Raw genomic sequence first — 17,011 nt, 5'->3', positions numbered from 1 at the left:
AGCCCCGGCGCCCCCCGTTCTAGCCCCTTCCGCCCGGGCCGGGGTCGGCCCGCTTCCTCCGGCGGGGGCCGGGGGCGGCGGGAGGCGGGGAGGGCGGCAGGGGTCCCCGCCGGGGCGGCGTTGGGGCTGCGAGTGCGATGGCGGCGAAGCCGAGGTCCGCCCTGGGCGCCGAGGGGACGCGTGGGGGCGTGTCCGGGGGGCCTTCCTGGAGGCGGCGGCGCAGGGAGAGCGGGTACCGGGAGCCCTCCGCGTCCCTCGCCGTCTCCAGGTGCTTCGGGGCCCAGACCCCGAGGGCGGGGGAACGGGAGGGGCCTTTGCGACCCACCCTCTTGCCTGGCGCGGGGCTGGGATGCTTCTGGTGCCGGGATTTGGGAACAGGGATGGTGCTCTTGCAGGCCTTGGAGGCCCCTCGGGAAGTTTCCCGTGCTCTTCCCCCACTGCCAGGGTCCCGTGCCCAGCTGTCTGGGGAGCAGGGGACAGCTGTGGATGGTCCCCCGCCCCCAGTCCTGCTTCAGGCTCTCCCAGCACCGGCTGGACGCGCTGGAGATGGATGGGTGATTGAATAGAGGGAGTGGGGGCTGGGGACCCAACCAGCTGGTGGGCAGACGGGGGAGGGGACAGGCGCCAGGCGCTGGGGGATCCATTTCCGTGGCCACTGGAGATTGTAAGAGACTCAGCCTGGGCGGGGGAGGTCAGACTAGGGATGAAGAGCCTCTCCCCCCTCTTTGCCTCCATAGGCGGTCAGAGTCTGCCCGGAGGTCCTTTCCACAGGGGACCTGTGCTGGCCACGCCCAAGTGAAAGAGCGCCCTGGGGGTCCAGAGCTGGCCTGATGAAGACACAAGAAAAGATCCCACCCTTGGTAGCAGATACAATGGGGAAGACAGAGGAGTAGCACCATAAAGTAGATCATATATTAATGATAAGTGCCAGTGCTATGGGAACACACAAGGCAGGGAAAGGAGATGAGGAGGATGGGGGCCATTTTAGATATGGGAAGCAGATAGGTAAGGCCCAGATGATAAGGTGACACTTGGGCAAAGTTCTGAAGGAGGTGAGGGAGGCATCCATGCCCATATGTGGGGAGAAAGCAATCCAAACACAGGGAAAGGCAAGTGCAAAGGCCCTGAGGCAGGAGCCAGCATAGTGTATTTACAGGTCATCTGAGGAGGCCAGCCAGTCTGGAGCAGAGTGAGGAAGGGGACAGTGGGAGCTGATCCTGCAGGGTCCTGTGGGGTATGGGGAGGACCTTAACTTGTATCCTGAGTGAGGTGGGAGCCATGAAGGGTTCTGAACATAGGGATGTGACCATGTGTCTGGAGCATAGTGGTCAGGCAATTTTTATGTTATCTTTATGTTCCCGAATTGCCTCTCTGTCTCGGATCTTCGGCAACTCTGAACGTGTTTCTTTGCCACTCAGTCTCTGTGTTCTTGGGTCATGGCTTCCACTCCAGTGAAAAAGAGAGGTCCTGGGTCCTGCCCTGGGGAACGGACACTACAGAGCCCAGGGTAAGAAGAGCAGAGAATGATCCTGGGGCCCCAGTGAACCACAAGCAAATGGCTCAAGTCTTCTAGCCATCCTCTGCCAGGGCCTCCAGAGCAGTCTAGTGGACACCCAGATGTCTACATGCTCAAATCTGGGCCTATATTCATCTATTCAATCATTCAGTCATTCATTCCACAATTCCATATTGACCCGAAAATTAAACAGTCGCCCAGTTTCCTAATGAACATTCTTAAAAAAAAAAAAAAAGATTTTGGGGGACAACTTAGAACTACAGACTCATAAATAACATGGGCAAACATTATTGTATGCAATATCAGTTGTTCATTTTTTCACTTGTGCTGTTTAAAATAAAACAAGATGGAATGGTGATAATGGCCAGAGCTTATAATATGTTTATGGCTGGCTGGTCCCCAGCAGGAATGCCATTTGTTTGTCACTAGAGCCTATCAACATAGGTATAACTATGGAAAACTGGACTCAACAGTGGTTAGGTCACTGTCAAGAATCTCTCGTGGGGAAGTGAGCCCAGGAATGTGTGGCCCCCGACTTCAGAACAATCTCAGAAACCGTGTCTCTTCCTGTCCTCACATGTCCCCTGTTCTTCCAGGCATCTGATAGTGGCATCTTTCGGCCCCCCGGCTGTCTGCTGCGGGGCAGGTGGCATTTCTCACTCAAGGAAATAGTGTTTTCATTAGAGACGTGGGAGGGCAAAGAGACAATGTATTGACCAAATTCCAAAGGTGCCTCTGGGATTTCAAGGAAATGTCTGCCTCCCACCCCCGTCCCCAAATATATCTGCAAACATGAGCACACACACGTATTATTATTTTCTACCTTTAAAAAAATGATGACATTTGACATGCATCTAGAAAAGGGCAAAGTTTAAGGAGTAGTTATAGAACCAATGCCGGTGGCAGGGGGATGACTGACTGGCTCAGTCAGTGAAACGGGACTCTTGATCTCAGGGTCATGGGTTCAAGCCCCACACGGGGAGTAGAGTTTACTTTAAAAGAATTAAAAAGCAGGGGCACCTGGATGGCTCAGCCGGTTAAGCGTCTGCCTTTGGCTCAGGTCATGATCCTCGGATCCTGGGATCAAGCCCCGCATGGGTCTCCCTGCTCAGCGGGGAGCCTGTTTCTCCCTCTCCCTCTGCCCCTCCCCTACACGTGTGCGCGCTCTCTCTCTCTCTTTCTTGTGTGCTCTCTCTGTCAAATAAATAAATAAAATCTTTTAAAAAATTTAAAAAGAAAATAACAACAACAAAACAAAAATGCCAGGGGAAAAGTCACTTGGGTCAAGACAAAGCCAGTCTCTATCTCCTGGGCCACCCGACCTAGCCGCCCCCCCCCCCAGTCTGCACCTAGTTCCTAGTTCTGTCCCTCAGGGAACTGCCACGCTGATGGCAGCTGCCCTTCCTTTCTCACTTGCCTTATGGTTTCTCCAGCCTAGCTGGCCCCCTTTGCGCCACGGGTTACTTTCGCCTGTTGAGAACATCTTCTCAGTGGAATCGCGTGGGATGTCAAGGCTTGTACACAGACTCTCACCTGACATAAGGTCAGGAGGAGGGCTTGTCTGTGCCCTTGCCTGTGGTCAAGTGTATCCTTTTTCATTGCTGCATACTATTCCTCCTGCCCGCACTGTCTCCATCTTTGGTCAAGGACCGTGTGCGTCTTTTCACTTTGGGGCTGTCGTGACCGGGGCTGCCGTGAACATTCTCAGCCATGTGTTTCCTCCTGGGTGTCTGCGCCTCTGAGTGGAATTGCTGGTTTGGCTTCTCTTTAACTTTGCTTGATCATTACGGATAATGGTCCAGAGGGGTTCCCCTAGCAGCAGGTGAGAGTTCCTGTTGCTGGCAGGTAGATCATTTGTCTTTAAAATGTTCTGCCAGTCCAGGCGGGCTAGGGAGGGGTATACAGAGGAATCTCTTTGTGGTTTTATATGGATTCATAGACTTCCTTCACTTTTTACCCAAGTGGGAACACACAGCGTCAGAGGCTTATGCCATTCTCTTTGCTGGTTTTATCCTCCTCCCCTGTGGGAGTAGACTTCTGTTAATCTGACCAGCCCTGGGGTGAGGTCCACAGTCTTGCATGAGTTCCCAGTGATGCCACTGCTTCACCTTTCCCCTCTGAGTCTCTGTAGCCTCACGTAGGATTGTTGACTTTCACTTTGGGAGGATTTGTCTCACCGGTAGCCATAACCCACCACCTGAACTTTGCAGCTTCTCTCATGGCAATCCTGAGATCGCTTCCTGAGGAAAACCAGTACATTCAGCTCAACATTTTGCCTCCTTTTAAAAAACGTGCTCCGTGGGGGTGTCTGAAGCAGATCTGATGTGGGCATGAGAAAGAGAGAGGAATTGGGGATGACTCCCAGGTGTGGGTCCTGAGCACTCCAGAGGGCGGGGCTGCCCTTGGTGAGACGGGGAAGATGGCGAGAAGCAGGTTATGGTCAGGCTGCGTGCCTGCAAGACCCCACGTGGGCGTGCAAAGGAGGCACGTGTCACACGGAATGGACCCAAGGATTGTCCTTGTTTGGGTGCTCCTGAAACCTGGAGGCTGGTTGGGACCACTGTGTGTGTGTGGGAGGGGGGAGTGTGGACACGGGAGAGGCAGGTTCTAGAGCCCCTGTTCTTGGCCCTGCTCCCCATCAGGGGCACCGTGGAATACCACGTGCTGGGGGGCACAGACTCTGACTTCTGGCCCACGGGTTTGATTCTGGGCACCTCCCGCGTTCGGCTCTGTGACCCCGGATGCCTCACGACCCTCTCTGAGCCCCGCTCCCCTTCTGGCCCAGCATAAAAAGCAGGGCCAGGGGCGCCTGGGTGGCACAGTGGTTAAGCGTCTGCCTTCGGCTCAGGGCGTGATCCCGGCGTTGTGGGATCGAGCCCCACATCAGGCTCCTCTGCTATGAGCCTGCTTCTTCCTCTCCCACTCCCCCTGTGTTCCCTCTCGCTGGCTGTCTCTATCTCTGTCAAATAAATGAATAAAATCTTTAAAAAAAAAAAAAAAAAGCAGGGCCAGAAATTCCAGTTTCCCAGGATCCTTTTAAGGCAACTTCCTGACGGCAAGCCCTAATTGAGCACTTACTGTGTGCCGAGCCTTATACTCAGAACAGTTCAATAAGGAGCGAGTACTGTATTGAGCCCAGAGGTCCAGAGAGGGGATGTCACTCATCTATGCTTGCCCAGGTCCAAGTGCAGAGCCCTGTGACAGAGGAAACTGACTCCCGTGGCCACAGTGTTGAGGACCTGGCCTTTTCCCACTTGGTGGCCATCTCTCCAAAGCCAAAGACAAAATGCAGTAGGGGGCCCGGCCCTCCCTCCTCCCCTTGCCCTGCTCTGAAGCACCAGCTGCATTTTCCTAAATCATCCCCCAAGACCCTGTGTGCGCAGGCTTCCAGAGGAGGCGGCCCCCACTTTGGGAATTTGAGGACAAACAGCTTATTTGGAACACCCTTTGCCTTTCCTAGGAGATCCTCCATCTACCCCCCACCCCCACCCCCAAACAATAGGAGCAAGACTCTGGGCCAGTTGACAGAAAAGTAAATAGAACAGAGGCAGAGGACTGAGGCTGAGGTCTCAACTGGAGGCCCCCATGATGGGTCAGGGTCAGGGTCAGGGTCAAGTTTTGTTTGACCTATACGGATTTGAATTCACAGGCTTCCAGATGACCTCCATTGGCCCCCCTCTCCCCCACCCTTGCCTGTCTTCCCTGAGCCCACATTCATCTCATCGGTGGTCCGTGGTTTGCAGTTGGCATTGCACTTTTGGGGGGTACAACTTTTTATTATGAAAACTTCCAAGCACACAGAAAAGTGGAAAAGGGAAGAGAGTCAGGCCCAAACACGCAGGCAGTTGCCTTCTCAATTGAGGCCCAGAAAGGGTATCCCACCTGCCCAAAGCCACACAGCTGAAATATCTGGGGCTTCTCCTAACTCACAGTGGATTTAGGCAAGTCAGACCAGGAGGGGAATTGGGAGGGATTCATTCCCTCAAGAAAAATTTATTGAGTACCTGCTGTGTGCAGGGCTGGTGCTAGGGCCTCCATGGGGACCACACAGCCCTATTCCGGCCTTCATGGAGTCTCCGTGCTCAGAGCACAGAGCCCAGCCACAGGGGCTTTGCACTTGCTGTACCCTTAGCCTGGAGTCCTCCTCCCCAGATAACTGTGCTGCGCTCTCTCTCCTTCCCCTCCTTCTAAGCCCAGCTGAAGGAATTGAGTGCCTGGGGGTACCAAGTCCCAGATTCCTGTGCTGGCCTCCTCCCCTGTGGGTCTTAACCCCTTCACCCTCCTCCTCCCTGACTTGGAAGGCCAGCACAGGTGCAGGTGTTCCAGGAAGGCCACAGCACAGATCTTGGTTACGGTTTGCTCTGTGAGTCATGCTGGTCACTTAACACGCTCTCAGCCTGGTTTCCGACTCCCTGAGAATGAGGCACGGAGTGCCCCCTGAACACCAAGCCCCCTGCTCGGCTCTGCACTGCAAGCCTTGTGAGGTTACTTCAAGTACAGATGGGTAAACTGAGGCTCAGAGGCAGGAGTAACTTATTCAAAGCCCCATAGCAAGGATGGGACAGGGCACACGTTCTGGATGGGAGGCAGGGTGGGCTGAGGTCCCCCAGATGAGGAAGCCGAGGCCAGGGACCAGGGGGGCTGGCCAGCCAGGGCGAGACTCAGACCCGTGCTGGGCAGCAGGTATAAAGAAGGATCTGTGACCCGCATGCCCTGCCCGAGCAAATCCTTCCATCTGTGCTTGGCGGGGGCGGGGGGTTGGGGGGTTGGAAGGGCCCCCAGGCCCAGCTTCGGGGGGTGGTCCTGGGGCCTCTGTATCAGCCACAACCCTGGGGCCCTGATGCTGAGGTTTGTGCTTTCTGAAGCCCGGGTTCTCCTGGTCCGTGGCCTGGGTTTTTCCCTTGCACAGCCTGGATTCTCCTCTCGGAGAATGAATTTCTTGGGCCGAAGTGGAGTTCCCAGGGCCCCACTGCCCGAGCTGTCATGTCCTCAGTGGCCCCTTCCCTGTCCCCGCAGGACGGTGGCTGCGGAGGTGCGGAAGCAGGTGTCCCGGGAACGCAGCGGCTCTCCCCACTCCAGCAGGCGCAGCAGCAGCTCCCTGGGGGTACGTGTGTGGGAGGTGACCCCCCGCAGGACCCTGCTCTCTAGCAGATGTGGGGTTCCCTTCTGCCCGGGCCTGGTCCCACCCACCCCTCCCACTAGTGCCCTGTCCTAGGTGGGACTGTCCCCGCTCCTCTTTCCCTGTGAGTGGGGAGGTTAGTCCCCTCTCTGCAGCTGCCGAGGGGTTGGGGGGCAGTGGCAGCCCTGTGGGTGGTCAGCTAGATGTCGCCCCACCTCCTGCTGCCGGGACCACCCGGACTGGGGTGGGGGATGGGTGGTACTTCCAGCTGCAGCCGAGAGGGAGTGGGGCCTGAGGAATTGTCTTTCTTGCTGCAGCCAGCTTGCCTTTCCTTCCAGCTTAACCCTGCCCCTCCAGGCGCAGGGTGTGATTTCCTGCCTGGAAAGAGGGGCGGGGCAGGCCCTGCCGGGATGGGGGTGGAGAGTCTGAGGTCACTGTCCTCCCTGGCTCCTTACAGCTCCAACACTCGCCATGGCTCCCACCGCCCTCTTACGCCAGCCCAAGCCCACGCTCCCTTCCTCCTCAGCCCCCAGGGCAGGGCCCACAGCCACCTTGTTCCAACCCAGGTCCCACTGACTGAAGTCATTGAGCCCCTGGACTTCGAGGATGTGCTCCTGAGCCGGCCACCGGACGCTGAGCCCGGGCCACTCCGGGACCTGGCTGAGTTTCCAGCTGACGACCTGGAGCTCCTGCTACAGCCCCGGGAATGCCGGACCACAGAGCCCGGGATCCCCGAGGATGGGTGGGTTCAGCCCCACACCCTCCTTGTCTGTGACTCTGGTCTGCCTCTGTGCCCCTCATCCACACCCCCCTTCCATCAAGCTCCCAACAGCCCCAAGTTCAACTCCTGGCTTGACTGTGTGACCTTGGGCAAGTTACCCTCCCTCTCTGAGCGTCCATCTCCACATCTCCAAAACGGGCAGAAGGGCAGGCCCCACCTCAGGCTGCTGGAAGGATTAACACTCTGCCCTGCCTCTGTTTACCCGATTTGATTTTGTGCAGAAAGCTGGATGCCCAGGTGAGGGCCGCGGTGGAGATGTACACAGAGGATTGGATCATCGCCCACAGGAGGTGGGTCTGGCTCGGGCAGCTCAGGGCAGAGGGTCAAGAGGCCAGGTCTGAGCCCATTGGGCCAGCCCTCCTGCTTATCTGCCCACTGTCCCTGCAAGGGCAGCTGGCCTTCTCTGGTGGTTCACAGGAAGGGTGGATGGCCTTGCAAGCATCACATGGACCTGTGGGTGTGCCCTCACCCCTGCTTTCCACCCTGCCCTGCCTCCTCCCAGGTACCAGCATCTGAGTGCAGCGTACAGCCCCATCACCACGGAGACACAGCGAGAGCGGCAGAAGGGCCTCACCCGCCAGGTCTTCGAGCAGGACGCCTCTGGGGATGAGAGGTCCGGCCCAGAGGACTCGGTGAGGGAGCCCCGGGCACAGGTCACCACAGCGGTGTGTGTGGGCCCCAGCTCTCAGTCACATGTGACGGAAAGTGACCCAAACAGCCTTGAACCCAAAAGGAAATGGGTCAGCCCCATGAGCTGAAAGTTAAGGGTAATGATTATAAGCGTTTATTAAGTGCTTAGTGTGTGCTAGAGGCTTTATCCTTGTCCTCATCTTTCATCCTGGGAGGCAGGGCAACACCCATTTTGCAGGTAAAGAAACTGAGGCACATCAAGGTGATTAGAGGAGCTTCACTGGCCCACTGGGTCTTGAGCCAATACTCACTGGGCTCCTCCTTTATGCCTGTGGTAATCCTTCCAAGAATTACCGTTGCTGCTTCCATTGTTAGTGTTCTTAGAAATAGATGGGGCTCCTGAGGCCCTTCGAGCTGGGTTCAGGGACACTGGGTCGCAGAGCTAAGTGGGGATTTGAACCAGGGTAGTCTGCCTCTGACCATATAGCTGAGGCAGGGAGGTCGGGCAGGGCCCTGAGCCAGCGACAGCCCCATTGGGAAGAACTCTCCCTCCCCTGGTGATGGTGAGCGAAGCCTCATGGAAGGCTCTCACTGGCCCCGCCCACACACGTCCTGACCTTGGCGCCAGGAGTAGCCTCCCCAACAGTGATAAAGGAGGGGCACCCTCCTCCCAGGCAGAAGGTTCTAGAAAGAGGCTCAGCAAAGCCTCAGAGTGACCCTTGTGGTGGTGACCCCAGCCCCTGGCCCTCAGCTTTCCCATCTATGGATTGGGCATGAGGACAGTCTCACTGGAGGGGATTGAAGGTGCATCCAGCTGGCGCTCCGTGTTTGTGCAGGATGACCCCCGGCACTCCTCAGGCTCCCCAGATGACACCCCGCGAAGCAGCGGCGCCTCCAGCATCTTCGACCTGAGGAACTTGGCAGCTGACTCGCTGCTGCCCTCGCTGCTGGAGCGCACCGCCCCTGAGGATGTGGACCGGCGGAACGAGGCCTCTCGGCGGCAGAACCGGCCCCGCGCCCTGCTGGCGCTCTACCCGGCGCCTGATGAGGTGGGTGCCCATGGCCCACCGGCCCTGAGGCCGATCCCCACGCAGCTGACCCTATATGGTCCCCCACCAATGTTCGCTGGCTGCCCTGTATACACCCTGGGCTTTTTGGGGGGATTTTTTTGTTTTGGGTTTTTAAAAAAAATATATGTATTTATTTATTTGCGAGAGAGGGAGCGTGCACGTAGAGGGGAGGGGCAGAGGGAGAGGGAGAGAGAATCTGAAGCAGACTCTGGCTGAGCGTGGGGCCCAGGGCTCCATCCCACGACCCTGAGATCATGACCTGAGCTGAAATCAAGAGTCAGAGGCTCAACCAACCGAGCCACCCAGGCGCCCCTGTACACCGTGTTTTTTTTATTCAATTCCTTTTTTTTTTTTTTTCAAGGATTTTATTTATTTATTTGACACAGAGAGAGTACAAGCAGGGGAAGCAGCAGGCAGAGGGAGAGAGAGGAGCAGACTCCCCACCGAGCAGGGAGCCTGATGTGGGGCTCGATCCCAGGGCCCTGGGATCATGACCTGAGACGAAGGCAGATGCTTAACCATCTGAGCCACCCAGGCGCCCCTATTCAATTCCTTTTCTTGGATGTCTACTCCGTGACCTTATATTTACCCCAACAGCATTTATTGGATACCTAGCATATACTTCTATAGCCTTTCAACCAATACTTAATGTATGCTTGTGTACAGTCTTCTGCCTAATCAAACAGAATCAACTGATATTTATTGAGCACCTCCTATATATGCCTGTATTGATCCAAATAACATTTATTGGGCACTAGTGTATACCCTATGTTTTAGTCCAGCAGCTTTTATTTTATATATAATCCTATATTTATCCACCCAGCATTTTTTGGGCACCTATTATATACTTCTGTATTCAACCAACATCAATTGTATGCCTATTGTATAATCTTTTATTTAATCAAACAGCATTGAAGCAACTCATATGTCTTGAGTACTTATGTTTACCCAACCAAGTTTTTTTTAAGTAATGTCTATGCCCAACACGGAGAGATCAAGAATCGTGTGCTCTACCAACTGAGCCAGCCAGGTGCCCCTCCCCAATCAACTTTTATTGGAAACCTAGTGTATACACCTCTGTTTTCATTTAGCCATTTATTGAATGCTTACTGTATACTCCTGTGTTAATCAGTACTTACTGGAGGCCTAGAATATATCCCTCTTTATGTCCAGTCAGCATTAATCAAATGTTTTCTGTAGACATCTGTGTTTATCTAACTACCTCTTAATAGGTACCTACTGTATACTTCTGTATTTATTTGACCAACATGTATGGCAAGCCTTAGAGGTATAGCCATGAACGGGTAGACTCGGTCCCTGCCCTCAGAGTTCACAGTGTAGTGGGGGAGAGACCCTCCTACCGAGAAATCGCAACCCAGGCGGAGTGGTGCCACAGTGAGTTGCCGGATATTGGCCCTCACATGGCCCTCTGTGTCCCAGCCCTGTGGCCCTTCATAATAGGGCATGGTGAACACCTGGACGAGGAGCTTGCTCAGACCTCAGGGGTCAGGGAAGGCTTCCTGGAGGAAATGTTGGCTAAGCTGCAACCTGAACGAGGAGGGGAGGAGGGGCTTCCAGGCAGGGGGAGTAGCGTGCGCCAAAGCACAGAGACAAGGAGCTGTAAGAAACTTAAGTCAGGCTGGGGGTAGAGCTGGTCTCAAGCCACGCATTCCAAGCCCTTCTGAAAGGATGGGTCCCAGCTGCCCTCCCTGGCTCTTGGCAGGACGAGGCCGTGGAACGCTGCAGCCGCCCCGAGCCGCCCCGTGAACACTTTGGACAGAGGATCCTGGTCAAGTGTCTGTCGCTGAAGTGAGTGCGCTGACCCATCCCTCCCCTCGGGTGTGTGAGGCCCCACGTAGTTTCCGGTGCGCACGTGCACTGGGCGCTCGCTGCCCAAGCCGGGCCTTGACTGTGTGCAGCCCTGAGACCCCTGAGGCCGTCTGTGCGCTTTTAGTGGGAAATAAGACTTCCTTTTCTTGCTCTTCAAAGCCACCAGGCCGTAAGCACCAGCTCTGTGCCAGGCTCTGTTCTCAGCCCCTCACATGCATTACCCCGAAGCTTCACAACGTTGTGAGATAGGTGCAGGTGGGGGGAAACCGAGGCACAGAGAAGGCAGTCATTGTGCCCGAGATCACGTGACTTGTGAGGCCAGAGTCTGGCACTCGCTCTGCTGGAACCCAGGCTGGAGGGGGCGCTGGTGACCCTGGACCTGGCTTCCCACTGGCTTCCCCCTGACCGAGGCCCCCTCCACATCGGTCCCTGGGAGCAGCCAGAAGTGCGTGGGAATGGAGCTGAACAGGATGTGGCCTTGGACCTAAGCCCAGCCCTGCCCCTCCCCGCCCTGAGTTCCTGCCTGGATGGGGGCAGGAAAGGGAGGCCCTGGTCTGGCCTGAGGCCCGGGTGGGCTGCCTGCCCCAAGCAGTAGGGTTGGGAACCAGCTCTACGAGTATCGAGTCATTCAACAAACACTCATTGAGCACCTACTGTGTACAGGACGTGTAACCATGGGTAACCCACCCAGAGTTCTCTAGTTGGGGGGACATGGCATACGCAAAGGCTGGGAGTTGTCTGGAGAGGGAAAAATGAGTCCAAGAGGTGGGCAGGGCTGGCCCATGTAGGATTTTGTTCTCAGCACACTGGGGAACCTCAAATTGTAAGTTTTAAGATGCTTCCTTAGGACTCGCATGATGAGCGGGGGCTGGCAGGGCAGAGTGAGGCAGGGAGGTGCTTACAGGGACTGTTCAGGTGAGTGAAGATGGGACTCAACCCAGGGTGGCAGAGGACACCCCAGAAAGGGTGACAGGGAGGCCCAGGAATTGCGAACTTCAAGATGGGGGCATTGTTGTGCCAAAAGCTTCCTCTATATCAACTGAACAAGGGCTGTAGTTTCAGGGAAGGGCTCTATATGAATTACGGGGCGGGGCAGAGGGGAAGCTAAGTGCCTCAGTTTCCCCTTTTGCAAAACGGGACAGGCCTTTCCTGCAAGCCCTTAAGTAGCAATTCTTGGTGGCCTAATGGAAATTAGTCCCCACTGCCACCACCACAATGCACCAAGCCTGGCTGGGTCTTAAGAGGGTGTGGGATGTGTGGGTGGTGGCAGTGTAAGGGGACAGCCTCTGCCAGAGAGTCCCCATTCACTGTAGGTTTGAGATCGAAATTGAGCCCATCTTTGGCATCTTGGCCCTGTATGATGTGCGGGAGAAAAAGAAGGTAGGAGCCCCTTTCTTCCCTTTCCTACCCCAACCTTCCTCCTTGTTGCAGGGCAGTGGGCTTCCTGGAGGTGGTGGCCCAGCTGCCTTTCATGTCCCCAGATCTCAGAAAACTTCTACTTTGACCTGAACTCGGACTCCATGAAGGGGCTGCTGCGGGCTCATGGCACCCACCCCGCCATCTCCACCCTAGCCCGCTCTGCCATCTTCTCTGTGACCTACCCTTCGCCTGACATCTTCCTGGTCATTAAGGTGCCTGCTGGGGCTTGGTGAGGGGGTGATAATGGTAAACACTAGAGGTGTGGTCCCTGCTTTCATGGAAGAGGAGGGACAGGACACCAAGAAGGGTGATCTGGTCTCTTGTGGGGGAAGCATAGGCAGCTGGGCAAACCCAGAGGAGGCTCCTGACCCAACTGGGGTGGGGAGAAATCATGGAGGGCTTCCATGGAGAGGTGACAGCTAAGCCGAGACACATGAGTGGGTGGCCTGGGGAGAAACAGCATCCTGACACATGCAGATGGACATTTAGAATATTTTTTAAGTTGAGAATTTTTCAGTTTATTAGGGGAAGAAACACCTGGTTGGCACATTTGTGTGAAATTTTCTGTTTCTAGGAGTGGGCTCGAATTTCCTTCCCCAAGACGTTCAATTAGGTTACACTAATGACTAACTGAGCACCTACAGGGAGGCACTGCTCATTGTCAGTCAGACTCCATGGGGATTCCCACCTTTAACCTCACAGCAGCCTCAATGGGGGGTTGCCATGGTCCCCATTTTACAGATGGGGAAACTGAGGTACAGAGTGGGTTAGGGACCTATTTAGGCTCCCACAGCCCCCAAGTGGTCAGGATTGGAGTCCGGTCCTGCTTGGAGTGGCCTCTTTGTGTACTAACAAAAATATAAATGTAGAGAAAATCTGGAGGCGTGGGTTTGGAGTGGGTTCAGAGGGTGGGGCAGGGGGCAGCTGGCCGGGCAAGCCAACTACTAATGCTCAATCCCAAGGACAGTGGGAGCCATGGGAGGTGTTGGAGCGAGAGCCCTAGCTGGATGGAATGTCTGAGGGCCCAGGAGGGGCGATTGGGAATAGGGTGGGAGGTTGGGGTCCGGGCAGCGCCTCACTGGCCCTGTCTGCCTCTCAGCTGGAGAAAGTATTGCAGCAGGGGGACATCAGCGAGTGCTGCGAGCCCTACATGGTCATGAAGGAGGTGGACGCGGCCAAGGTAAGCACGTGGAGGGCGAGCAGGGTGGTGAAGGGCAGATCCTGGATTCAGTAGGCCTGGGGCACTGAGTTTGTGGGGTATGTGTGGGGGATGGCGGGTCTCCCCACAGAACAAAGAGAAACTGGAGAAGCTGCGCCTAGCGGCCGAGCAGTTCTGTACGCGCCTGGGCCGCTACCGCATGCCCTTTGCCTGGACCGCAGTACACCTGGCCAACATCGTGAGCAGCGCGGGGCAGCCCGACCGCGACTCGGACTCCGAGGGAGGTGAGGAGGCGGGGTTGACAGGCCAGGGGCGGGGCTACTGGGGAGGGGAAGGCGCGCCCTCTGCTGGCCGGACTTGGTACAAGGTTGCATCTCCGTGTCTCCCTGGCCCTCCCCGCCTCCTTTCATCTCTGCCCCCTCGGTCACCATCACTGCCTCCCCTAGAGCGCCGACCTGCTTGGACTGACCGTCGCCGGCGCGGGCCCCAGGATCGGACAAGTAGTGGGGACGACACCTGCAGCTTCTCTGGATTCCGCCCCGCCACGCTAACTGTCACCAACTTCTTTAAGCAGGTGTCGTGGACTTGGGGCTGGGGGAGCGTTTCCCAGGGACAGCCCCTGTTACCCCGCTGTGGGTACGTGGGCGCTCGGGCCCCCGGGCCCCAGTTCACGTGGGCTTGTCCCGTGCAGGAGGCCGAGCGGCTCAGTGACGAGGACCTCTTCAAGTTCCTGGCTGACATGCGGCGCCCGTCCTCCCTTCTGCGGCGCCTGCGGCCCGTGACTGGTGCGTGGTCACGCCGTAAATAAGAGCCGTCACTTCCCTGCAGTCACTCAGCAAACCCACACTGAGTACCTGCTGTGCCAGGCCCCGGGGACCCAATGGTGACCGTGATGTACAAATCCCTGACGTCAGGGGCTGCATCTTTAATGGGAGTCATAGCCAAGAAACATAATAAGACAGAGAGTGGGTCAAATGGGGGACATGGTGGCAGTGGGGACATGGGTCCTGAGGGTGGAGCTGATCAAATGTGGGCGCAAAATGCAGCAATGGAGGGGGACCTCTGGCCTTGGCACCTGAAGGCCAGCCACTAGAGGGCATCATGGAAGAGCCAGAGCCCCAGCCCTGAAGCCCAAGAGGGTGGGGCCCGGGCTGGGAGGCTCCCAGGCAGGTGCAAACTCGCTCCTCTCTCCGCAGCCCAGCTCAAGATCGACATTTCCCCGGCCCCTGAGAACCCACACTTCTGCCTTTCCCCGGAGCTTCTTCATGTGAAGCCCTACCCAGACCCCAGGGGCCGGCCCACCAAGGAGATCCTGGAGTTCCCTGCCCGTGAGGTCTATGCCCCCCACACCAGCTACAGGTACAGCCCCTGGGCCCAGCTGGGCGCTTGAATGGGGGGTATTCATGTGTTATGCAAAGCAAGGCACTGCTTCTCCCAGACACACACAGACACCCGGAGTGAAATACCACTGCTCCGCTTTAATGGAGGGGTGTGTATGCATGAAGGGTCCCATGTCCTGCCTCCACCCCTCCTCAACCGGGCCATGTCCTCTGCCTGTGTCCCCGCCTGCTTCCGTCTCTCCTCCGTGGCCAGAAGCAGGCCCCAGCACTCTGGCCGAGCCCAGGGGGCAGGCAGCTCCTCTTCGTGCAGGGGCCGCATGGGGCTTGGCAGCGTCCCTCAGTGTAGACTGGTCCTCAGGTGCCCCCAGGCAGGCTCAGGCTGGGAGTGCTGCTGTATGGAGTCTGGAAGGGAGATGAGGCTCAGCCAAGGAAAAAGGGCCCCCACCCGGGTGCCCGGCACACCTCTTCTCCGGCGGCCCTGCCTGTCCGACCCCCTCCAGTCTCACCTCTCCTGGATCTGTCGTAGCCGATGCTGCTGTGCCGCCATTTCCCGCCTCTGTTGCTGCACGTGGCCTGTGAGCGCCCACATGATGTGGCTCTGCTTGTCAGCGTGGGCCTGTGGGGTCAGGACAGAAACCTCAGCTGGGGCCGCCGCACCTCCCTTCCCCCGGCCCTGCCCAGGGCTGTCCACCCCCCAGCTGCATCTGTGTGACCTAACAACTCACTGCTGCTCTGTGGCCTCAACTTCCCCATCTGTTAAATGGGGATGACATAGGACTTGCTTCCTGGGAGGGTTGTAGGCATGATATGAATTATTAAGAGGTGTGGCTGGGTAGTTCCTAGGCTCTCAAGAAATACTACCAGTTATTCTCATAGTATACATTTGTTGAGTAACTTCATATCTCCTGCCCTATGCTCAGTATTTTCTCTGTGTTGAGTCCCTGTCTCTGCTCTGAGACATGAATTGTTGCCCTTATTTGCAAATGAGGAAACTGAGGCAGGGGAAGGGACAGGGGTTTTGCCCAGGGTCACATAGGTTAGGGGCCATGGCACTGGGAGGCTGATCTGGAGATGTCTCTGGGCCTCCAGGCTCAGAAATAAGTTCTTCATGGGAAATCAGTCTCTGCTCCACCAGGGCCGGGAGCCTCTTACCTTTAAGGCCTCAAACTCTTGCTGGGCATTGCCCAGCCAAGCGCCCCTCAGCTGGACTTCTAGCCGCTGCATGCTGTCCCGCAGTACCTGCTGTCCCTGGGCCACCTCACCCAGCACCTGGGCTGTGGCCTCTGCTTGCAGTTTCAGAGCATCCTCCTCCATCTGATCAATGAATAGTGGATGTTAGGAGGACGACCAGCTCGTCTTTGCTTGCCTGGGATTGCTTAATTTAACACTGAAAGTCCTATATTCCAGAGAACCCCCCCCCCCGCCACAATCCTGGGTAAACCCAGACTGTTGGTTACCCTAGACAACTCTGCCACAAACTCCTACCCACCCTACGATGCCCCAACGGCAGTGCCCACCTGCATCTCCAAAAGGCTTGTGCGTAGCTCCTGGGCTGCATCCCGGCCCCGGCTGACCTCCTGCCCCAGAAGGCCCAGCGCACGGCCATAGAGGTCCAGGCTGTGCCCAGCCTTTGTCAGCCGTGCCTCCGTGGCCCTGTATACGCCATTGAGGGCCTGACTCAGCTGCAGGGCCCCGTGGAAGAGGAGGGTCAGCTCCTCATGTTGTGCCGGCTCCAGGCCCCCTGCGGGAGCTGCAGAGGCAGGCCGGGCCGCTGTGGCCAGGGCGCATAGTAGGCACAGTGCGAGCTTGGGCATGGCTGAGGCTCTGAGGGTGCGGCCACGGCGCCACTGCCGCCACCTTTTATGCCCCAGGGCCCCGTTAACCCCCGGTCAATCGTTAACCGGCCAGCTGGACACCCCGGGTTGTGCAAGGGCCTGGCGGTGGCGCGACAGTTGCATCAGGTGAATGTCCGGTTAGGCCACGCTGAGATCACGCTGGCTGGGGCTTGAGGCCAGCTGTGGACTGGGGGGGCACTGGTTGAGGACAGGCCCAGGCCCTGCTGGGAGAACCTGAAGCTCAGAGCCTCAGTTTCCCCACCTGTGGAAGGGACAACAACAGTAGCAGTAGCCGTAGCAGTGAGGATAGTG

General features: G+C 56.9%; 2 protein-coding genes across 6 annotated transcripts in view; one reads left to right on the top strand and one right to left on the bottom strand.

Annotated features, from left to right (window-relative positions):
- Positions 1 to 954: 954 nt before the first annotated feature.
- The window catches only part of DOCK6 (dedicator of cytokinesis 6), a 39,922-nt gene continuing 23,865 nt past the window's right edge, over positions 955 to 17,011 (top strand). For 3 of the 5 annotated variants that reach the window (XM_034657805.1, XM_034657804.1, XM_034657802.1), the window contains exons 1-14: positions 956 to 1,507; positions 6,533 to 6,620; positions 7,202 to 7,377; positions 7,638 to 7,706; positions 7,919 to 8,048; positions 8,883 to 9,095; positions 10,840 to 10,925; positions 12,260 to 12,326; positions 12,428 to 12,577; positions 13,465 to 13,545; positions 13,655 to 13,808; positions 13,971 to 14,098; positions 14,216 to 14,309; positions 14,721 to 14,883. In XM_034657805.1, the coding sequence (XP_034513696.1) occupies positions 1,437 to 1,507; positions 6,533 to 6,620; positions 7,202 to 7,377; positions 7,638 to 7,706; positions 7,919 to 8,048; positions 8,883 to 9,095; positions 10,840 to 10,925; positions 12,260 to 12,326; positions 12,428 to 12,577; positions 13,465 to 13,545; positions 13,655 to 13,808; positions 13,971 to 14,098; positions 14,216 to 14,309; positions 14,721 to 14,883 (1,670 nt within the window). In that variant the 5' untranslated portion in view covers positions 956 to 1,436. Of the gene's footprint in view, positions 1,508 to 6,532; positions 6,621 to 7,201; positions 7,378 to 7,637; positions 7,707 to 7,918; positions 8,049 to 8,882; positions 9,096 to 10,839; positions 10,926 to 12,259; positions 12,327 to 12,427; positions 12,578 to 13,464; positions 13,546 to 13,654; positions 13,809 to 13,970; positions 14,099 to 14,215; positions 14,310 to 14,720; positions 14,884 to 17,011 lie in introns of all 5 variants that reach the window. The other 2 variants (XM_034657803.1, XM_034657801.1) reach the window with 1 other exon arrangement.
- On the bottom strand, positions 15,037 to 16,678 carry ANGPTL8 (angiopoietin like 8). Its single transcript, XM_019801905.2, has 4 exons — positions 16,382 to 16,678; positions 16,017 to 16,178; positions 15,371 to 15,480; positions 15,037 to 15,266 (listed from the first exon to the last, which is right to left on the bottom strand). The coding sequence occupies exons 1-4, from the start codon at positions 16,676 to 16,678 to the stop codon at positions 15,239 to 15,241; spliced, it is 597 nt and encodes a 198-aa protein (XP_019657464.1). The 3' UTR covers positions 15,037 to 15,238.

Source organism: Ailuropoda melanoleuca, chromosome 4, assembly GCF_002007445.2.
Source record: "Ailuropoda melanoleuca isolate Jingjing chromosome 4, ASM200744v2, whole genome shotgun sequence".
NCBI classification, from domain to species: domain Eukaryota; kingdom Metazoa; phylum Chordata; class Mammalia; order Carnivora; family Ursidae; genus Ailuropoda; species Ailuropoda melanoleuca.
This window is presented reverse-complemented; position numbering and strand designations above follow the sequence as displayed.

What these genes read in the sequence shown, in the direction of transcription:
- ANGPTL8 (XM_019801905.2), bottom strand. Translation starts at nt 16,678, where the DNA reads ATGCCCAAGCTCGCACTGTGCCTACTATGCGCCCTGGCCACAGCGGCC. An exon ending in CAAGCCTTTTGGAGATGCAG is followed by an intron (nt 16,179 to 16,381) that starts GTGGGCACTGCC and finishes TTCATTGATCAG; the next exon opens with ATGGAGGAGGATGCTCTGAA. An exon ending in CTACGACAGATCCAGGAGAG is followed by an intron (nt 15,267 to 15,370) that starts GTGAGACTGGAG and finishes TCTCCCTTCCAG; the next exon opens with ACTCCATACAGCAGCACTCC.